We start from the raw sequence: 23,344 nt of genomic DNA, 5'->3' as shown, positions 1-23,344 counted from the left end.
TAAAAGAAGTACATTTTATTGTATTCTTTCACTTAAAGAAAAAAAAGATAAGCATACTCAGCAATATTTTTTCAACTTATATTCTACGACAGCGACTATTACTCATGCTGGCTGAGCTATTTTAAATGTCCTGGTTTTAAATTTGAAAAAAATGGTCACCTTACCTTACTCCCAACTTGATGGCATTTCTTTATCCGAACGTCTGTCTATAACGTGGTAACTTTGGAACACCACATCCAATCAATGCCAAAATTTCAGAGAATGTTCTAGGCATAACTGGGCAGAACCCAACTGATTTGTGGGGAAATTGGAAAAACAAAAGGGGGAGAAATGGGGCCCCTGCCATCTGATTAGCATAGCCACAGCAACAAATATCTGTGCAATTGTCTATAGATAAACTAATGGCACCAATTGACACTTTCCAGCATAACACTATTCCCAATAGAGTTTCATCCTCCCAATAGCATTTATTACATTAATACTCTGAATGATTTATCACCCAGGTGCAAAGAAGATGATGGGGGAGCAAGGTGAGGAATGGAGCTGTGCACACAGCCCCTGGCCTAGGCAGGGAGGGAGAATGCAGGACCTCAGTATGGGGGGTGGGGGGAGGAGAGAATGAGGAGACACACAGACTAGGGTTGCCAAGTGTCCAGTTTTTGATCAGAAAGTCCAGTCAAACAGGAACCTGTACAGTGTCCAGTCAGATGTACTGATCAGACACCAAAAGTCCGGTTACTGTAGGGGGGTGGGAGTAGGAGGAGCTGTGGGTCATCAACCCACACCTGTCCCTGCTCAGCCAGGACCGCCTCCTACCTGCATCTCATGAGCAGGCAGGCTCTGGGTCAGCGGCTGCAGTTCCCGTCCCAGCCCCAGAGCAGAGGGAGGCCAGCTGGTGGTGGGAGAGAGTGGAGAGGAGGGAGCAGCAAGTGTCAGGGGAGGGGTGGAGAAGAGCGAGCAGGGGGCAGGGCCTCCAGATAAGAGGCAGGGCAGGGAGAGGTTCCAGCATTCCTGCTGCAGCATCCAGTTTTCAGAAATTAGAAAGTTGGCAACCCTAGATCCCCAGGCAAGAGGAAGGTTGGGGGGAGTTGCAGAGAGGGTGGGGGAAAAGGAGGGATGCAAGGAGCCCCTGGTATGTGCACTGGCCTCAGCTACACAAGCTATGAAATGTTTGACCCCTGACTTAATAAAACAATAATATCAATAATAATCCTTACCAGAAAGATACTGGAAGTCAAAACCTAGTGAGGCTAATAGCAAGGAGCACAAACTCTGGCAGGTAAAGTGTTAAAGTATAATAAGGCAGGCCAAAAAAGAATTTAAGAAGCAACTTGCTAAAGATGCAAAAACTAACGGTAAGAATTTTTTAAATACATCAGAAGCAGGAAGTCTGCCAAACAAGCAGTGGGGGCACTAGATAACAAAGGTGCCAAAGAAGCACCCAGGGAAGGTAAAGACATAGCAGAGAAACTAAATTAATTCTTTGCATCCGTCTTCACGGCAGAGGATGTGGGGGAGGTCCCCACATCAGAGCTATTCTCTTTGGGTGACAAATCCCAAGTATTCTCCTACATTGATGTGCCAATAGAGGAGATTTTAGAATAAATTGATAAATTAAACAGAAATAAGTCACCAGGGCCAGATGGTATTTACCCAAGAGTTCTGAAGGAACTCAGATATGAAATTGCAAAACTACTATGTGTTGTATGTAACCTATTACTGAAACTAGACTCGGTACCAGGTTACTGGATGATAGCTAAGGTAACATTGATTTTTAAAAAGGGCTCTAGAGGTGATCCTGGCAATTACAGGCCGGTGACCCTAACTTCAGTACCTGGCAAATCGGTTGAAATTATAGAACAGAACAGAATTGTCAGACACGTAGATGCACATGTTGCTGGGGAAGGGTCAGCACAGCTTTTATAAAAGGAAGTCATGCCTCACCAATCTATTCAATTTCTTTCAGGGTGTCAACAAGCACATGGACAAGGGTGCTTCAGACAATATAGAGTAGTTGGATTCTCATGGATCAGTAACAGATTAAAATATAGGAAACAAAGGGCAGGAGTAAATGGTCCGTTTTCACAATGGAGGGAAGTAAACAGTGGGGTCCTTCAAAAATCTGAACTGGAACCTGTGCTGTTCATTAATGACCTGGAAAAGCAGGTGAACCATGAAGTGACAAAGTTTGCAGATGTTACAAAATTATTCAAGATAGTTAAATCCAAAGCTGACCGTGAAGAGTTACAAAGGGATCTCTCAAAATAATACATACAAAATGATGGGGTTTAAATTAGCTGTTACCACTCGAGAAAGAGATCTTGGAGTCATCATGATTTCAGCTCAATGCACAGCAGCAGTCAAAAAAGCTAACGAATGTTAGGAATCGTTAGGAAAGTGATTGATAATGAGACAGAAAATATCATAATGCCACTATATAAATCCATGACACACCCACACCTGGAATACTTCTTACGGGTCTCATTGCCCCATCTCAAAAAGTAAATAATGGAACTGGAAAAGGCTCAGAGAAGGGCAACAAACATGATCAAGGGTATGGAATGGCTTCCACACAAGGAGAGACTAAAAAGATTAGGGCTGTTGAGCTTAGAAAAGAGATGATTAAGAGGGATATGATAGAGATCTATAAAATCATGAATGGTGTAGGAAAAAGTGTTATTACCTTTTCCGACAATACAAGAACCAGGAGTCACCCAATGAAATTAAGAGGCAGCAGGTTTAATAAAAACAAAAGGAAATATTTTTCATACAATGCAACAATTAAGCTTTGCAACTCGTTGCCAGGGGATGTTGTGATGGCCAAAAGTATAACTGGGTTAAAAAATCAGAGGGGTAGCCGTGTTAGTCTGATTCTGTAGAAGCAGCAAAGAATCCTGTGGCACCTTATAGACTAACAGACGTTTTGCAGCATGAGCTTTCGTGGGTGAATACCCACTTCTTCGGATGCAAGCAGTGGAAATTTCCAGGGGCAGGTGTATATATAAGCAAGCAAGAAGCAAGCTAGAGGTAACGAGGTTAGATCAATCAGGGAGGATGAGGCCCTGTTCCAGCAGCTGAGGTGTGAAAACCAAGGGAGGAGAAACTGGTTCTGTAATTGGCAAGCCATTCACAGTCTTTGTTTAGTCCTGAGCTGATGGTGTTAAATTTGCAGATGAACTGGAGCTCAGCAGTTTCTCTTTGAAGTCTGGTCCTAAAGTTTTTTTGCTGTAGGATGGCCACCTTAAAATCTGCTATTGTGTGGCCAGGGAGGTTGAAGTGTTCTCCTACAGGTTTTTGTATATTGCCATTCCTAATGTCTGATTTGTGTCCATTTATCCTTTTCCTTAGAGACTGTCCAGTTTGGCCGATGTACATAGCAGAGGGGCATTGCTGGCATATAATGGCATATATTACATTGATGGACGTGCAGGTGAATGAACCGGTGATGGTGTGGCTGATCTGGTTAGGTCCTGTGATGGTGTTGCTGGTGTAGATATGTGGGCAGAGTTGGCATCGAGGTTTGTTGCATGAGTTGGTTCCTGAGCTAGAGTTACTATGGTGCGGTGTGCAGTTGCTGGTGAGAATATGCTTCAGGTTGGCAGGTTGTCTGTGGGCGAGGACTGGCCTGCCACCCAAGGCCTGTGAAAGTGTGGGATCATTGTCCAGGATGGGTTGTAGATCCCTGATGATGCGTTGGAGGGGTTTGAGCTGGGGACTGTATGTGATGGCCAGTGGAGTCCTGTTGGTTTCTTTCTTGGGTTTGTCTTGCAGTAGGAGGCTTCTGGGTACACATCTGGCTCTGTTGATCTGTTTCCTTATTTCCTCGTGTGGGTACTGTAGTCTTGAGAATGCTTGGTGGAGATTTTCTAGGTGTTGGTCTCTGTCTGCAGGGTTAGAGCAGATACGGTTGTACCTCAGTGCTTGGCTGTAGACAATGGATCTTGTGGTGTGCCCGGGATGGAAGCTGGAGGCATGAAGGTAGGCATAGCGGTCGGTAGGTTTTCGGTATAGGGTGGTGTTAATGTGACCAACACTTATTTGCACCGTGGTGTCTAGGAAGTGGACCTCCCGTGTAGATAGGTCCAGGCTGAGGTTGATGGAGGGGTGGAAGCTGTTGAAATCATGGTGGAATTTTTCCAGAGTCTCCTTCCCATGGGTCCAGATGATGAAGATGTCATCAATGTAGCGTAGGTAGAGAAGGGGCGTGAGTGGACGGGAGCTGAGGAAGCGTTGTTCCAGGTCGGCCATAAAAATATTGGCATATTGTGGGGCCATGCGGGTGCCCATAGCGGTGCCACTGATCTGGAGATATATATTGTCATTAAATTTGAAATAGTTGTGTGTGAGGATAAAGGCACAGAGCTCGGCAACCAGTTGTGCTGTGGCATCATCAGGGATACTGTTCCTGACAGCTGCTGTTACTCACACCTTCTTGTCAGCTGTTGAAGCATATTCTCACCAGCAACTGCACACCGCACCATAGTAACTCTAGCTCAGGAACCAACTCATGCAACAAACCTCGATGTCAACTCTGCCCATATATCTACACCAGCAACACCATCACAGGACCTAACCAGATCAGCCACACCATCACCGGTTCATTCACCTGCACGTCCATCAATGTAATATATGCCATTATATGCCAGCAATGCCCCTCTGCTATGTACATCGGCCAAACTGGACAGTCTCTAAGGAAAAGGATAAATGGACACAAATCAGACATTAGGAATGGCAATATACAAAAACCTGTAGGAGAACACTTCAACCTCCCTGGCCACACAATAGCAGATTTTAAGGTGGCCATCCTACAGCAAAAAAACTTTAGGACCAGACTTCAAAGAGAAACTGCTGAGCTCCAGTTCATCTGCAAATTTAACACCATCAGCTCAGGACTAAACAAAGACTGTGAATGGCTTGCCAATTACAGAACCAGTTTCTCCTCCCTTGGTTTTCACACCTCAGCTGCTGGAACAGGGCCTCATCCTCCCTGATTGATCTAACCTCGTTACCTCTAGCTTGCTTCTTGCTTGCTTATATATACACCTGCCCCTGGAAATTTCCACTGCTTGCATCCGAAGAAGTGGGCATTCACCCACGAAAGCTCATGCTGCAAAACGTCTGTTAGTCTATAAGGTGCCACAGGATTCTTTGCTGCTGGGTTAAAAAAAGAATTAGATAAATTCATGGTGGATAGATCCATCAATGGCTGTCAGCTAAGATGGTCAAGGGATGAAACCCTATGCTCTGGGTGTCCCTGAACTTCCAAATGCCAGAAGCTGGGACTGGATGGTGGGGATGGATCACTCAGTAATTGCCCTATTCTGTACATTCCCTCTGAAGCATCTGGTACTGACCATTGTCAGAAAACAGGATACTGGACTAGATTGACTATAGGTCTGATCCAGTGGGGCCGTTCATATTCCTGTGTCATTAACCTAATTCAAAGGAAGCCTGGGGAGAGGTGTGAGGACACATAAATTCAGAGTAGAGTAAGAGGAGAGCTCTGTGCTATGTGTGTCCAATCCTTCCTAGCAGAGGGGAGTTTCAAGCAATTGCTCTCCTACCTTGGGGCCCTCTGGGGGAATCCTGCAGAGATCTATGCCTTCACCCTTCCTGTTTCATGGGAATCTGTGGCTTTTGTGAGAGTCTGTTTCTGAAGTTTTTTTGTTGGAGTATTGCGACTTTGAGGTCTGAATCGAATGACTCCAACAAGAAACTGCAGAACTGGAATTAATTTGCAAACTGGACACCATTAAATTAGGCTTGAATAAAGACTGGGAATGGATGGGTCGTTACAGAAAATAAAAAATATTTCCCCACGCTAATTCTTTTTTTCCCCTGCTGTTACTCACACCTTCTTGTCAGCTGTTGGAAAGGGGCCATCCTGATTATCACTACAAAAGTCTGTGGGGTTTTTTTTCTCCTGCTGATAATAGCCCACCTTAACTGATTACTCTTGTTATAGTTAGTGTGGCAACACTCATTTTTTCATGTCCTCTGTGTATCTATATATCTTCCTACTGTATTTTCCACTGCATGCATCCGATGAAGTATTTTAGCCCACGAAAGCTTATGCTCAAATAAATTTGTTAGTCTCAAAGGTGCCACAAGTACTCCTGTTCTTTTTGCTGATACAGACTAACACGGCTGCTACTCTGAAACCAGTATCAGAGAGAGATCCTGCCCACTTATAGACTCTGTCCTACTTTCCTGCAGGATAGAAAACTTTCCATTCTTTTCTGTGTTTTTCCATTCTTCTCAGTGGCTCAGAGCTACAGGCTAGCATTTAATTTCTTGAAAGATTTCAATATGCTTAGAATGGGCTCTGTCCTCCACAATGCTCCGTCACATTCTTCCATTTAAAGGCCCTTTCCATGGCACCACTCTCTTCTGTGTGGTCACCAATGGCATGGGAGTCATCTCTGACTGAAGTTCTGGTATATTGCATCATGTAAATATTTTATAAGATTAACAGTAACAGAAGAGCAGTGCAATTAACAGCCACAAACAAGCTGGGCAGGGCTTACAAGGTGCTCATTAAAACCATCAAACCTAATCTAAAGGGAACCACTGAGTTTGAGAGTGCTCAGCCCAAACGCCCCCACCAAAATCTGATAGTCTCGCTCTCTGACAAGAGGCAACCCAGTCCTAAACTAGCCTACAAGTCTCCTTCACCCCAGGGAAGCGAAGTCCTGGAGTGTTCCTGAAGAAAAAACTAGCAGAAAATAGGAACAACTAGGAACTTGTCTGCTCATGTTGTCAACACGCTCCCCAAATGTAGAAAATAGCTACAACAGAAACACCGCACCTCACTGATACCTGTGGGAGTTTTTCCACTGACTTTAACTTTGGATCAGACCCTATGTGAACATCAATAAGATTGTTTTGAGATGTCGTTAAAGCTCAGAGAAAGGAAAATCTAAGTGTAATTATTTTTAACATACTTTAGAAAAAATGGAAAGTACATTATTCCTAAACACCCAAGTCACACAAAGCCGAGGTCAAAGTGATCAGTAGTCTGCCGCTGTTGGCTATTATGAGAGATACCAGAATTGAAAGGGCATTATCCAGGGTTCTAATGAAAGGAAGCAACACGAAGAATTTTGGTATCAGGCACAAAGTTGGGAGGAACAGCTCTCAGCTCAGCTCATCATCTGTAGAGAGCATTTGGAAAATGATCACTTAGGCAAATCTTATTTATGCCTGAGTCTTCTATTAATTATCTTCTTTTATCATGGCTAGCAGTGAGTGTCTGGTCTAGTCATCTCCTCCAGGCTGAGCTGCGAGGTCATGTGACTGCACTGGTTCAATAAACAGAAATATGCAGATTCCAAAAGTTCTTGCATTTTTTGAAGGGAAAAGTGGAATTGAATTTGCTGGCTTTTCCTGTGCTCCCAAAGAAACCCTCTCCCACCCATCAGAACTCTCTGTACGCTGCTACCAGCAGGACTTTCCTCTGACCAGCTTTCCCTTCCCATTCTGTGTGAAGCTTGCAACGATGCTGCTCCTTGTGCTGTCACTGTTCTATGGATCAACAGAAAACTTCAGCCTACAGGGCTGTTAAGCCAGCCCCCCATTCTGTGTGAAGCTGACAGCTTTATGGAGTTACGACAAACTCCCTCAGTATGTTTTAGGTAGTAAATTAAGATGGACAAATAAAAGGGCTCGTAGGTAGAAAGAAGAGGGTTGGAGTTAGGGTAGGTGCTATTCATGGCAGCTAATGAGTGGAGTGTCTTGGGGCTCTCTGCTGGGAGTGGTATTTTAAATGATGTTGATCAGTGCCTTATAAACAAATGCAATATGTACAAATTATTAAATTTGCAAGGGACACTAAAATAAGAATTGCAGTTAAGATATGAGAAATATAACTATTTTATAGTTTACACATCATATACTAGGCAAGCAGGGAAATCCATTTATTCATGGCTGAATATCAGTGACACCATAACACAGTTTTCTGAAGACTTTGTTAGCCATCGCTAACTTCAAGTGTTCAGCAGCTAACTTTGCAATGATCTTGCTGCACACTGTCCATCCATCTCCTCACTGGTTGTCCTCTACTATGATGTCCCTTCACCATTCCGTCAATAATAACTTTCTTAAGATTATTTCCAGCTATAGGCGTAATGTGACTAAAGTATGTAAATTTGCATCTGTTGATTTCTGACATCAGGGGCTGCTTCTCTCCAGTAATATTCCAACATAGGCATTGGTCTTTTTTTCCATCCAGGAAATATGCAAGAGTCTTCACCAGCACCGTATTTCAAAAGCTTCAGGGTTTTTTTTTGTCAGCAGCACTAACTTCCCGTGATTCACATCCATAAATAGCTATGGAAAAAACTAGGCTTTGCATCAGTCACACCTTCATACAATACAAGATGCCACAGTTTTCCCAAACTTCTTAAAGAAGGTCACAGCTGAGTTAGCAATCCCTAGTCTTCTTCCAATTTCCTTTGAACAGCCTCCTTGGCTGGAGATATATGATCCCAGATCATTAGAGGCATCTACTGCTGCTACAGCTTATCCCTTAATTGTGACATCCACTTACACCCCTTTAAACAAAGCAGAAGTTAGCTAAGTGCCTAGATATGATGTGAGGCCCTGCAGTAAGCATAGTTTATGCCATCTGACAGCAGTGAGAATTGCACTCACGTTTGACAATTGCCTTAGCTAAACTCTCATACAGAACTGAGCAATGACCTTCATTTCTCCAAACTTGAGGCTTCTGGGGAGCACGGGCACCCCTTACAGAGAGGGGGGGAGGGACATACTGGAGGTCCTGACCCAGGCATCCCCTCCACACTCTACTGGGGGGACCCCATACACCACCACCCTTGCCTCGGGCAGCCCCTTTCCCCTATATTGGGGGCACCCCAACACCCCCATCCAGCTCCTCCCCCTATAATGGGGGAACTCCATACAGCACCACCTCTGCACTGGGCAGCCCCTCCCCGCTTTACTAGGGGACACCCACACACCCCACTCCCTGCACCGGGCAGCCCCTCCCCGCTTTACTAGGGGACACCCACACACCGCTATCCCCGCCTCGCAGCAGCCCCGCCCACCCGTGGAGAGAGCCGTAGCCCCGCCCCTAGAGATCAGCGGCGTTGGCCCCGCCCCTGGAGCAGCTGGTTCTGGCCCGCGTTGCGGGTGGCCCTCTGCGGCCCCCGTCCCGGCAGTGGGCGGGACACCACAGGCCGTGCAGCCGCTGCCAGCCCCAGAGCCGGAAGCGGGGAGGCGTTGGGATGGCGGCCGCGCCCGGCCCCGCCCCTGGAGACGCGTCCGCCGCGTTGCCCCCGCCCCTGGAGACGCGGCGCGGCCGGGCCGGGGCCATGAAGCTGACGCGCAAGGCGGTGCTGGCCCGCGCCAAGGCCGCCGAGCTGGACAGTGTCCGCAAACTCAACTGCTGGTGAGGGGCCCGCCCCGCCCTCGGGGGGAGCGGGGTAACTCGGGATGGGGGGGCCCATGGGCTGAGCGGGGGGTGGGGTAACTCGGGATGGGGGGGGCCTAGGGGCTGAGCGGGGGGTGGGGTAACTCGGGATGGGGGGGGCCCATGGGCTGAGCGGGGGGTGGGGTAACTCGGGATGGGGGGGGCCCATGGGCTGAGCGGGGGGTGGGGTAACTCGGGATGGGGGGGCCCATGGGCTGAGCGTGGGGGTGGGGTAACTCGGGATGGGGGGGGCCTATGGGCTGAGCGGGGGGTGGGGTAACTCGGGATGGGGGGGCCCATGGGCTGAGCGGGGGGTGGGGTAACTCGGGATGGGGGGGCCTATGGGCTGAGCGGGGGGTGGGGTAACTCGGGATGGGGGGGCCTATGGGCTGGGGAGGGGCCCATGGGCTGAAGGGTAGTTCGTTGCCCCTCATGGTGTGTTGGCTGACCCTGAAGCCAGCAGACTCCATTAGCTGGGTGGCTGGCTGGTTATTCTGGGGCATTGCTGGAGAGGCCCAGCAGCAATCCCAGCCATTCATGCTCTCTGCCAGGGTGGGGATGATTCAGTGTCCTGACCAAATGGGGTCTCATTCTGAACCCACGCTTGCCAGTGCTGTCAAACCCTTCCCATGGACCAGCCAGCCCCTCTCCCCAGGGCTACCTTGCACCCAAGAGGATAAAGTTTACCCAGCAATGTTTGTAAAACATCTTGAGGATAAACATGTGTAATACAATTGGCATTATGGGAATGATCACACTTGTTTGGCTGGCGACCAGTAGTTACTGATCCCAATTTGGCAATTATTTCCTCGCAGAGTGCAGACCCAGGAGAGTATACACATTTCCTTCACTCACGCTGACATTCTTATTTATCTTCAATAGAATAGTTCAATAAATGCATCAAATTATATATATTCAGTGTTAAGCTTGAGTATGTAATTGCTTACAAATAAAATAATTGTCTAGAAATTTTTGGGGTGAAGTTCAGTGGCCAGTGTTATACAGGAGGTCAGAGTAGCTATCACAATGATCACTTCTGGCCTTGGAATTAGGAAGATATGAATTTAAAAAAAAATTCCATAGCAATGTTGGCCATGTTTCCATGCTATCTAAAGAGACACACAACAGTCAGTCTAGGGAAACTGTTGCTTACCAGTGCAGGATCAGCAAAAGCCCAAATCAAATATGTGAAATGAAAGGATTTACTGTCAGTGAAACTAACTGCTGCTCTGTAATTAAATAATCCTAGGTGCATTGACAGCCTGGTAGATTAAAACAGAGGCTGAGGTGTGTTTTGCTTATTTTTGTTTAAATTCAATCAATGACAGAAAAATGAAGCTTTAGCAAAATGTGAGCTGGGCAGTGAAAATTCTCCTCTGGCTACACTAGATCAATTGCATCCTATTTTGTACTGTGGAGAGTGCATGTGCTCTCCTGAAAGTGCAGAATTACATATGAGGGCAGGTCTTATTTGGGACAATCATAGTTTGTCAGACTCACTAATCTGAGATTCAGATTTTCCTTGGACAAATTGCCTTTGAGGTTTTTAAATGTATTAAATTCCCAGCATAACAGCACAATGAGTAATCAAGAAATGCTTTCTTTGGCTGACAATGTGGCTGAATCGATGTTGCTGAGAGAATTGAACCTTAACTTTAAATGTTCCTGACTTTGGGTATTTAATACAATTTAAAGATTAAGAGTTAAAAATGGAGTTTTGCATTTAGAATTCTTGGGTTTCTATATCTGTGTTTAGTGTTGCCTTAGCTGGTGCAATTATCCCACACATGAAATGAAACTCATACTCGGTTCAGTGCATACTGCCCAGATATTGTATGTGGGGAAGGAGGGGAAAAGTGCCTCCTACATGGATCTCCTAACAGTAGTTAAACACAACCCCCACTGAACTCTTTGGCTAGCTGCTGAGGATAGGACCAAATCATGATGAACGCAGCTTGGGTCCTATCCACATCAGCTGATCAAACTGTATTATAAAATGATCTACAGAAAACAGTTTAAACATGGCTGTATGATCAGAGTCGGCAGGGTTCACACTTGCTGACATGACAGATGGTTCTGAATTGTCTTAGCAGTCTGGAAGGAATGTATTTACCTTCCAGTTACATGTTATGCTCATAAGGAGATGGAGTAGCTACTGAGTGTGTGGAAGCATAGGTTTATGCAGCTGAGGGTATGGCTACACTTACAGTTTGCAGCGCTGGTCATCCAGCTGTGTAGGAACAGCGCTGGTGTGTGGCCACATTTACAGCGCTATTGGGAGTGATGCATTATGGGCAGCTATCCCAGCATTCAAGTGGCCGCAACGTGCTTTTCAAAAGAGAGGGGTGGAGTGGGGTCTAGTGTGACAGGGAGCGGGGGGAGAGAGAGAGTGGATTTTTGGAGCCAACACTGTGTTTAGCTTCCTGCCTTGAAAAATCAGAACATTTTTCCGACCCCTTAGTCTTAACTCTTAACTGCAAACAGCCTGCAGGCAACACGACTCCCTGCTGTTTCCCTGCCTGCCTCTCATTTGATTGTTTACAGCCAGGTACAGATGATCACAGCAAACAGGAGCTCTGTTTGTTTTTTAGATAGCAGCAGCGGCAACGGAGCTCCGCAGAGCTCGTTCACAACAGGGAGGAGGATCTCATTTGATTGTTCACAGATTGATCACAGCAAACAGGAGCTGATAAGCAGCTCCGGTAGAAACGGCACTCCGGAGGTTCACAACAAAACAAAGACAGGCTGCATAACAAAACAAAGGGAGTAATTTAGTTAAAAGCATTCTGAGATACACCCTTATACCCTGGAGGCCAATAACAGCGCTGGTGTGTGGCCACACTTGATGACCAGCGCTGCAATCCTTATTCCCCATGCTGAGTGAGGTGTAGGGCCAGCGCTGCAGCCAGGGAGTTGCAGCGCTGGAAGTGCCCTGCAGGTGTGGCCACTTACTAATTGCAGCGCTGGAAAGCCTCCACCAGCGCTGCAACTCGCAAGTGTAGCCATACCCTAAAACTGTCATGCCCCGGGGGGCTTTTGCAGAATCTTTATTTAGTACCTTATGGAATAAAGCACCATTTGAGCTTGCATCCCATGTGGTTGAAGGACAGTTGGGGTGACAGAGGTTCCTTAAGGGTCAAAATTGGGAGGAGGGACAGGAAATGTTGTGATACCTGGTATCCCGTGTTGCTCAAAAAAATGTAGACACCTCTGAGAATCCAGTTCTTTAAGATGATGTAGATTTTAAAAACACACTCTTGCATTCAGCCATGGCTTTTTCCATACATTGCATCTTTTCACTCGGTGTAAGGCCTCTCTTTAAAATATTTCTAAATTAATTCTCTGCTTTCTTGTCACTATTCACAGTGGTTTATTTTTCTCTTGCAGGGGCAGCTGCCTCACAGATGTAAGTACTATTCTTGCAGTTCTTAAAATCACCCCTTCCCCAAACAAATTTCTAACATTTCCGTAAAGTCAGGTATGATTAAGACACATTCCTTGAGATCTAGGCCCCTTTTTGTTGACAGTCAGTCCCAATGGTAGAGCACTGGGCATTGATACCGTGCATAGCAAATTGCTGCCAAGTGTTGGGGTGGGCTCTGCTGCCTCACTTGGGAATGGAGGGAGCCAAGTATCCCTTTGGTGTGCTTGGGAGTAAGAAAGCTCGCTAGTCTTACACCTCTCTACAGCTGTGAGAGCTTGGGGACTAATTTAGGGTACATCTACACTGCAATGGGAGCATGCTTCCTAGCATGGGTAGACCCACGTGCTAGCTCTGCTGCAGCTATCTCACTAAAATAGCAGTGTGGCCATGGTGACTCAAGCTACTGGCCCAAGTACAAACCCATCCAACATGCTGGGTCACTCTTGGGTGGCTAGCCCAAGCCACCACAGCCACATTGCTATTTTTAGCATGCTAGAGCTAGTGCGTGTCTGTCTACCCACACTCAGAAGCACCCTCCCACCTGACATACCCTGAGGGTACAGATCCTCTTAGTTGGGAAGGTCATGTGCGAGGAGAGCTGAGCCCTTTGTGTGTGTATTGGTGGGGGATCTGACAGCACCAAAAGCGTATCAGTACAGTGAATACTTGTCACATGTTCTGAGCATTTGGAGGAGAGGAACAGAACCGTGTCTTATTTTCCATGCACAATATGAGCATCTGATTATCTGTGTTTCTGGGCATGGTGGGAGAAGATGGAATAGATACTGGCTACACTGTGCTTGGGGACTGAAAAAGAGGAGTGGTTGGGTCCAGAAAAAACTCCCTGTGTACAATCAGGTTAGACTGATATTGACTTAAGCCCATTAGAGTATCAAATCAATTAGCACGTTAGTGGAGCTATATGAATAAGCACCTGATTATAGACTGACATCTTTAGAAAAAGTACAGTTCTTTATTGCGTCTTTCTCTGTCTAGATTTCAATATGCCGTGAACTACCAAACATTGAAGTGATCACATTCAGGTGGGTGTCAAACTACCAGCCTGAGATCAGCAGCTGATAGAACAGAGGAAATCCGGTGTCGTGTAGATGACGACAATCTAGCACTATGCCTTTGGTACTTTACTCCTTATTGACCTTGTGATCATGCCTCTGCCTGCCTGATCTCCAGTACTGAGTCAGGCTGTGTTCCCTCGGGGACAGAGGTGCAGAGTGCATTTATTTCCAAGGCTATCTGAGTCTTTCCTGGCATTATGTAAACCTGCATTCTGTATTGAGGGGGTGGGGAGCGAGGATTCATTTTGGGGGGAAATAACTCTTGAGGTGCAGTGTAAAGCTTCATAGTCTCTGTGATGGGTTCGGTCACAGAGATCACCTTGGGACTGTCACCTGACGTGCTGAGATTATCTCTGAGCCTGTTTTTCCTGCCAGCTTGGGACTCTAGAACCCTGCCTTGTTGAGCCAGACACACTAGCCAGCTGCAACACAGACCCAGGTCTGGTCCATGCCCCCAAAGCTGCAGACTTTAACCAAAAACTGCTGAGCAAGTCACCTATCTCCAGCACCCAGACACCCAGCTCCCACTGGGATCCAAACCCCAAATAAATCTGTTTTACTCTGTATAAAGCTTATACAGGGTAAACTCATGAATTGTCCACCCTCTTTAACACTGATAGAGAGAGATGCCCAGCTGTTTGCTCCCCCAGGTATTAATCACTTACTGTGTTAATTAATTTATTAAGTATAAAAAGTAGGATTTAAGTGGTTTAAAGTAATAACAGACAGAACAAAGTAAGTCACCAAGTAAAATAAAGCAAAAACATGCAAGTCTAGGCCTAATACATTAAGAAACTGATACAGGTAACATCTCACCCTCAGAGATGTTCCAATAAGCCTCTTTCACAGACTAGACTCCTTCCTAGTCTGGGCCCAATCCTTTCCCCTGGTACAGTCATTGTTAGTTCCAGCTCAGCCACTTTTGTTCTGTTCCACCCCCTTTTATATCTTTGGCTTAAGGTGGGAATCTTTTGTCTCTCTCTGGATCCTCACCCCTCCTTCTAAATCAGGCCTGCACAACATGCGGCCCGTGTGGGCTCACTGTGCGGCCCATGTGGGGTGAGTAGGCAAGCAGTGGGTGGAGAGGGGCTGAGGAGGCGAGCGGGCGGGCAGTGGCTGGGGGTGAGTAGGCGAGCGGGGGGGCGAGCTGAGGAGGTGAGTGGACAGACAGTGGCAGGGGGGCCAGTGAGCCGGTGGCTGAGGAGGTGAGTGGGTAGGCAGTGGTGAGGGGGCAGGTGAGCCAACGGCTGAGGAGGTGAGCAGGCAGGCAGTGGCGGGGGGTAGGTGAGACGGCGGCAGGGGAGGAGGCGAGCTGGGGTGGGGGGGGAGCTGAGGAGGCGAGAGGGCAGGCAGTGGCGGGGGGTGGGGGGGGCAGGTGAGCCAGTGGCGGGGGAGGGAGGCTGAGGAGGCGAGCGAGGAGTCAGTGGCTGACCTGTTCTACTGATCTGGTCTGGCTCCCAGCCCCTCTCCAATGGTTGCAGCTGTCTGGAGGTGCTGCCTTCCACGCCTTCCTCATTCACACCTCATTCATTCAACAGGGCAATTGATTACAAAGTTGGGGGAAGATCTTATTCTACTTCTAGCAAAAAGACAGTTTTCTTTTACCTTAATTATACTACCTTAGGGGCCCGCTATAACATATTACCAAGGTTCAATACCGCTGTTCCGGTGGGGCAGCGCTGAGGAAGGAGGGTTTGTTTCCATGGGGCGGGTGGCACTGTGGGGAGGGTTGTTTCAGGGGGGCTGGGTGGCACTGGGGGGGGTTTCCATGGGCCGGGTGGTGCTGGGGGGGTTGTGTTTCAGGGGGGCTGGGTGGCGCTGGGGGGGGAGGGTTCGGCCCTCGCTGCTTTACGGGTTGTGCAGGCCTGTTCTAAATGGAAAAACACCAGGTTTAAAATGGATTCCAGGATTATGTGACATGGTCACATGTCCTGTGAGACCCTAGCCTTCATTCTTCCAGGGCTGGCCTGCACTGCCCCTGGAAGGTTTGCAAGTAAACAAAGCCATTCACAACCAGTTCTCCTAGTCAATGGGAGCCATCAAGATTCCAAGCCACCATTAATGGCCCACACTTTGCATAATTACAATAGGACTTCAGAGTAATACTTCATATTTCTAGCTTCAGATACAGGAATGATACATTCATACAAATAGGTTGAACACACTCAGTAGATTATAAGCACTGTAATGATACCTTACAAGAGACCTTTTGTATAAAGCACTTTCCAGTTACATTATAGTCACACTCATAAGCATATTTCCATAAACATGGAGTGCAACGTCACATTCTCCCTTATACCTAAATCCTATTCTATGTTCCTGACTGGGTTCTGTAGGTCTGCTGGCCCCACACGGTGTCATGAAACTTGTACCAGGTTGGAGAAGATTTGTGTTGAAATTCTTCTGGATTCTCTCTCAGCTTATTATGGCACCTTGGAATATAGATCTTGAAAAACTAAACTGAAAAATCTATGAAGCTTCTAAAATCTTAACCTTAAAGCCGTTTGGTGTGAGGAGCATGCAAGAACTGCTCTTGGGTGTGTATGAGGAGCTTCTGCAGAAGGAGGATATAACAACCAAGAAAAGCTTGTAGTGAGCAAGAGCTGTTTACAGAATTAAGCAAGGAGCCAGGAGTCTGCTCATCTCTGTAACCCTGTGCCCCTTTCACTATTTAAAAAAGGAAAACCTCTTGGCATTTTAATTCAAAGTGCCTCATTAACATTAGCTGCTTATTGTTGCTTTCCCCCTCTCCCACTGACATACCTGCCTTCTTCTTCAAAACAGGTCTCTGGCTCCTGCCAAATTAGCCCCTGCCTTTGGGTCTCAGCCATACCTTGGAACAGTGGTGATCCACTGGCGGGCTGTGAGACAGTTTGTTTACATTGACCATCCACAGGCACGGCTGCCCGCAGCTCCCAGTGGCCATGGTTTGCCGTTCCCAGCCAATGGGAGCTGCGGGAAGTGGCGGCGGCCAGCATGTCCTGCAGCTGCCATTAGCCGGGAATGGCGAACCGTGGCCACTGGGAGCTGTGTGCGGCCGTGCCTGCGGATGGTCAGTGTAAACAAACTGTCTCGCAGCCCGCCAGTGGATTACCCTGATGGATCGCAGGTTGCTCACCACTGCCTCGGAGTGTCTGCATAGCTCCACAGCCAGCCCACTCAGTGCTTGGGTCCTGAAGCATTCCATGCATTGAAGATGCCTGCTGCCATGGCTCAGGGGAGAAGCTATAAAGAGAAATAAGAGCAGGATGAACATAGTTCCTTCTTGGAAACTGCTTTTCTCTTTCCCACTGACCTGTCCCTTGGAAGCAGGAGCCTGTGGAGCCCATCTCAGCCTCCATGCTCAGGAGTGCTGTCTCAGCAAAAGTGTCCTTTCGAGACCAAGAGATGTGAGTGATGGTGCTAACATTAAAAGAAAAATCCTGGAGGGAGAAGAGGGGAGGAGTTCCAGAAGCAGTGTGATGAAGTGGGGCGTTCAGAAGGGGAAAACAAGCTGGCTATGTTTATGTGAACCTGTTTCTGCTAGCTGACTACTGGATAGTATTTTTAGAGCCCTAAAAGTAGCACAATTGGCCTCTCTCTGGTTGGTAAACTATTTTTTGTTACCAAATATTATCTCAACCTATTTGTGTTTGGCAACTGGGCATCCAGAATGCACTGCACCATCTTGGAGGAGGCTTTCAGGCTCCCACTGTAGGGATGATGCAGAAACGGGGACTGAAGAGCTGCAGTGTTGCAGGGTCTTGCTTCTGCCTGAAAATTATATTGAGGGTGGAGCTGGTAATTTTTAAGGCTGGAAACCAGAGATTCATTTCTGAGGTCTGTGTAATCTTTCTCCAGTGTGAACAGTATCTCCAGCCTGGAACCAATGAGTCAGTGCCAGAACCTGAGTGAGCTCTATCTGAGGAAGAACAGCATCCCGAGTCTGAACGAGCTCTTCCATCTGAAAAGCCTGCCCCGGCTCAGGGTCCTGTGGTTGTCTGAGAATCCCTGCTGTGGTCCAGACCCCCACTGCTACAGAATGACAGTGCTGCGCAACCTCCCCAACCTTCAGAAGCTTGACAACCAAGGTGGGAATCTCAGAATAGAGTCAGTGGCGGAAAGCTTCAGAAATACCAGGGTTCTGAACTGCCCTGACCTTTAGGGAGAGTCTTGGTTGGGTTTGTTGGAAATTCAGTGTACACACCCTAGAACAGCTGAGTACTTTACGTAATAAAACTCTCTCTGTTGGCTCTTGTGTGGGAAAGGACAGCACAACAGTAATCCCCTCAGCAGTGCTCTGTGCAGAATGGCGCAGGTAGCTCTGCCTATGTTGTCAGCCAGTGTTTTCAAACTGTCCTATCCTTTACCCTCTCTGCACAGCATAGTTAACAATACCACACAGGGAATTTGTGACCAATGTCTTCACAGTCATTATCTCAGATACTGTGCCACCAGCTAGTTTGTTACGGGACTCTCGTTTACTCTTCCAAAACACAGATGCTGTAACTGGCTCTGCTCCCACTGTCAAAGAAAGTAGAACATGTCGTTCTGTTTGGTAAAGGGATTTTCTGCTGTCAGAACAAGACCTTATGCATCCCACAGTCTCTATCTGCAGATCTTGCTGCTGGGGAAAAAAGGGGGAGGGCTCCAAGAGACCTCTCCTTCAGTATCCCTTTTTATATGGAGGAGGTAGGACTGCCAGAGACTTCCCCCTTAGGCTTTGCTGCAGAAGAAAGGGGGAAATGAAGACAGGCTGATAGTTAGGGGGTAATCCCTTATATCCCTGCTCTCTTACAAGCTGACCGTACATGCTGTCACGTGTGTAGGTTGTTATACTACTTGTTGCAGTAATACATTCCAAATTAGAACGATGGTCTGTTTTCCATGGTGATAGAATTCCCTAGAGCATCAAACTGGGCTTCTAACATGTGCTTGTATGTTTTTGGAAGCTGTGACAGAAGAAGAATTGTCACAGGCCCTGGTAGATGGGGAGGAGATCACTGCACCCCCAGCTAAGCGAATTCTGGAGAATGGCTGCCCAGAGGCCAATGAATCAAGTACCACTGAGTGCACAACGGAGCCAAAGAGTGAACATCTGAATTTCACCCTGGAGGAGACAAAGTGAGAACTCGGTTATTAATTGTTGGGATTCCTTTGCTAAACTTGTATGTCACATGGGGGATCCTATCAAAAATACTCCTGACAACCAACGCCAACATACATGGGCCACAGCTGGTCAAATCCACATAGCACTGCTGAAGACAATGGAGCTGTGCTGATTTTACACTAGCTAAGAACGTGGCCTTGTGCATATGGAATAGGTCCTTCCAGAGGCTGCTTCCTATTTTGCAGTACAACAGCTATGTGTATGCATGAAAGGGGAGGGATCTTCATATTGAATTGTGAATTATGGTCCATCTCACTTACCCTTTTTAAATGTGCCACTGTTATCCAAATGTGCAGTGTAGACTCAGGTCTGTGGTCCCAGTTAGCATCACTCCTCTAGTTCCAGCATTGGGAATTGGTTTCTGTCATTCCAGACAGTGCTGGGGGCAGGCTCCTTCTGGCATTGGGTGCTCTCATATTTTGTGTACTGCCGTTTTTTCCCCACAGCAAGATTCGGGAGCAACTTGGCATGAAGCCTGTTCCCATAGATAAATTTTCCTCCTTTTCGTCCAGGGAGACTGATGGCAGCAGGAAGAAGAGGGTGAGTGTATTTAAAGACTAAAGTTGCTGCTTTCTAACGTGTCAGGCAAGTTTAAAGAATAAATCTCTGGATCCAGAAAATGCACAACTTTGTACTACCAGATTTGGGTGCACCCAAAGCTGCATAGAACTTTCCGGGTGAGAAGTGGGTGCTGGTCGCATGTCTTTGGGATAAGTGTCTTGCAGGCTGTTGATTTGTTGCAGAAGTGCTGTTGAGCTGTGGCTAGCTAGTCCCTGAGATCCATCCTTAGGTGTTGGGGGGAGCATACACTGGAGATTAGCCTATGAATCTATGATACTGTCATGCCATTAATAAGAAAAGGGGTCAGGACTGATCCCGTTGGATAACCATAGGTTAATCTCTACTATCAATGTAATAGCCATCTTTCATATAGAAAATATGGCCTTGATTTTTCTCACCAGTTGTGGCCAGTGGGTGGCAATGCTACTCTATGGGAGTAAGTTTCACAGAGCACGTATCTGGCCTGGATTCAGTGTGGCTTGGGCTCACGGCCGTCACCTCAGTGAGTAAAGGAAGGTCAGAATGTGTTCTAGACTGGTCTTGGTCTATTTTGTTTCTCCCCCTGCAGTCAGCTGCGGTACTTGTCCACCGAGCTGCAGGTGTCTATTCCGCAGGCCTTGGATTTGGCACCCAAAGGCAGTGGCCTTCTCAGTAGAAGGGCACTGTCTTCCTACAAACAGGCAGAGGAGCAGAGAATTTAGAAGGGTGCAAAAAACAATCTAGTAACTGTTGAAAATCAGCCCCTAAATGACCCATCAGCTTGCTGGGTCAGAGTCTGTACCTCTATAGTAGAAACAATGTCCGTCCTGTCTTGACAGAACAACATCCTCAATGCTATCCTGCTGCTCATGAAAGAGCTGGACACAGAGGGCCTGGAAATCATCCACCAAACAGTGGGGAAGAGACTCCAAGCCTTACAGAAGAAGGAGCTTCAGGAAGAGCGATAGTGCCCATTGCAGAATTCTCCAAAGCAGCCACTTTCTGGGGCCACAGAACCGGAACCAGACCGGCAGCACCAGTTCTGCCCACACGCACTTCAGGCTACAGTAAAATCCTCTCTAGAGCCTGCTGCACTTTACCTGGGGTGGACTGGGAGGGGGTGGTACTGACCGTAGAAAGAAACCAACTCTTGTAACACATGACATCCCCCTTGGCTGTGCATGCCATGCCTGTGCTGGGAGCTTCCGAGCCAATCCTGCAGCGTGCTTTCATCCCGCATAACAGGTTCTATTATGCTCATAACTCACATGGCTGAATCCACGCAGTCTAACTCGGTGCTCCCCTAGGACTCACAAGGGAGTCAGAAAACAAAGGTGAGCTGGGGTAAAGCAACCGGTGAAGAAGGGAGGAGAAAGATAGCTGTGCTTGTGCTGATGAAAGGGAGTGGAGGAGAGACCTGCCCAGCAGCTACAAATGCCATAGCTATTAGGTTTGTTCCAAGAGTGGCTTTATCAGAGTAATGCTTGGGCAAAGCCCTATAGTTCCTTTCCTCTGCCTCTCTGGTAGTGTAGTATCGCAGCGAGGGCTTATGCCATGCCGTCAAGAGTGGGAGGAGACTGAAAGCAACTTCTGCCAATAAAGATGAGGTTTCACAAAAACAGACTTCTGAACAGACGTCCTAAAAAGAATCACTAACTCTTAAATTTTTGGTGCAGTTTTTGAAGCTGTGTCAAACTGTTAGTTTATTTTCAACTCCTACCCTTTCCTAGTCAGCAGCTTCTTGTCCAGTCAAAGGGGTAAACTCCAAAGATTATCTTGTTGCAACTGAGCCTAAATTCAAGATTCTGGGTGGTAAATGACTCTCTCCTGTATGCTGAAATTTCTCTGCTTTCCATCACCATTCACTTCTTCAGTCATCAAAGCAGCTAAGAAAAATTTACAACGAGTGCAGAGAAAGATAGCCCAGGTGTTCTGACTGTGGTAGCAATTGAGACAAAAACAAGCTGGGGATGTTTGCTGGGAGATCTGCTTAGACAGGAGGGTTGAATTGTTCTTTACTGACGAGGCTGAACTTCTTAAAAGTGTACAGAACCATTAAATGCTTAATAAAATGCTGTCCCTATTAGATGGAGTCTGTCAAATCATGTCTGGTGCTATTGAGGGTACTTGGAATAGGGGTGATCAAAGTGATTCTGTTAAGCATCACACATACTAACCTCACTGCACCTATGAAGGGGAGAGGATCCAGGCAGCCTCAGCTGTGCCCTACCAACTTGGCCATGTAAATAGCTAACCCTGTTGTTGCAAATATCACAGGCACCTATTACATCTATATAGTGCTGAGCTGCTTTGATTATTTCTCAGGGTTGGAGCAGAGAATCCTGCTTTAAAACCAAGTGCTGCAACCGGGGGTGAAAGTGACTTAGCGGTAGGACTTACCAAAGGACTTACCGGACTTCAGAGTCCTGAGCAGGGGGTGGGGCCTCAACCGGAAGAGGTGGGGCCTTTAGAGCTGGGCTCCGGCTGCAGTAGTGGTGGCTGGAAGCCCTGGGCTCTTTAAATCACTGCCAAAGTTACCAGCTGCAGAGGCAGCTGAGAGCCCCGGAGCTTGGGGCTCTGGCCGCCGCTACCATGGCGGAGCCCCGGGCCCTTTAAATCACTGCTTGAGTCCTGCTGCCGGAGCTCTGGGGTAGCAGTGGCGGCGGGGGCTCTGGCGGCAATTTAAAGAGCCTGGGGCTCCAGCTACTGGGGCTGATCCTATGTACTGGCTCTTGCCGGTACCCTGTACCGGGGTGTACCGGCTTACTTTCACCTCTGGCTGCAACTAAGTCTAATTGGCTGGAAAAAAGCTGAGGCTCTTTGTCTCCTCTAACACAGAGCTCAAGGCAGCAGTTGTGTTCTTCTGCATTGTGCCAGGGATGCCACCCAATGGAGTGAGGGGCTGACTTAATATAATGTGTTCTTCCAAGTGCGACATCAGCCCCAGTGCCACATGGGTACCCTCTCGTTGGGACACACAGCACAGGGCGCTGAATGCTGAACGGATTACAGACTAGCACAAGGACGGGCAAACTTTTTGGCCTAAGGGTCACATCGGGTTTCGTAAATTGTATGGAGGACCGGTCAGGGGAGGGGGTCGTGGCCCAGCCCCCATCTCCTATCTGCTCCCCTGCCGGGACTCCTGCCCCATCCAACCTCCCCTGTTCCTTGATGGTCCCCCAGGGACTCCTGCCCCATCCACACACCCCTGTCCCCTGACCGCCACCAAACCCCCACCTCCCCATCCAACCCCTCCTCTCATTCCTGACAGCCCCCCTGGGATCCCTGCCCCATCCAACCACCCCTTCTCCCTGTCAGCTGACTGCCCCCGGAACCCATGCCCCTGACTGCCCCCTGCTGCCCCATTTAACCCCCGCTCCTCCCTGACTGCCCCCCAGGGACCCCTGCCCCCATTCAACCCCCTGTTCCTCCCGACCACCCCGAACCCTATCCACACCCCCGCCTCCTGACCACCACCCCAAACTCCCCTGCTCTCTATCCAACCCCCCATGCTCCGTGCCCCCTTACCGTGCTGCCTGGAGCACTGGTGGCTGGAGGTGCTATAGCCACGCCGCCCAGCTGGAGCCAGGCCATGCCGCTGCCGCCACCACTCAGCACAGAGACCGGGTCAGACCGGGCTCTGCAGCTGCGCTGCCCCAGGAGCTCACAGTCCCGCCGCTCAGAGCATTGTGCCGGCGGCGGAGCGAGCGAGTTGCTGCGGGGAA

General features: G+C 48.0%; 1 protein-coding gene across 2 annotated transcripts; it reads left to right on the top strand.

Moving 5' to 3' along the window:
* The first annotated feature begins 9,198 nt into the window (after positions 1–9,198).
* On the top strand, positions 9,199–21,702 carry CFAP410 (cilia and flagella associated protein 410). Of its 2 annotated transcripts, none has more exons than XM_045031337.1 (7): positions 9,199–9,409; positions 12,818–12,836; positions 13,851–13,897; positions 17,771–18,000; positions 18,862–19,033; positions 19,592–19,619; positions 20,459–21,702. In XM_045031337.1, the coding sequence occupies exons 1-7, from the start codon at positions 9,246–9,248 to the stop codon at positions 20,585–20,587; spliced, it is 789 nt and encodes a 262-aa protein (XP_044887272.1). In that variant the 5' UTR covers positions 9,199–9,245; the 3' UTR covers positions 20,588–21,702. The 2 variants fall into 2 exon arrangements, with proteins under 2 accessions (XP_044887272.1, XP_044887271.1); XM_045031336.1 differs by having other exon boundaries at positions 9,202–9,409; positions 19,526–19,619.
* The last annotated feature ends 1,642 nt before the right edge of the window (positions 21,703–23,344 follow it).

The sequence above is a fragment of the Mauremys mutica genome, chromosome 9, assembly GCF_020497125.1.
Source record: "Mauremys mutica isolate MM-2020 ecotype Southern chromosome 9, ASM2049712v1, whole genome shotgun sequence".
NCBI classification, from domain to species: domain Eukaryota; kingdom Metazoa; phylum Chordata; order Testudines; family Geoemydidae; genus Mauremys; species Mauremys mutica.
The sequence above is the reverse complement of the archived record's forward strand: the minus strand, read 5'-3'. Positions and strand labels throughout refer to the sequence as shown.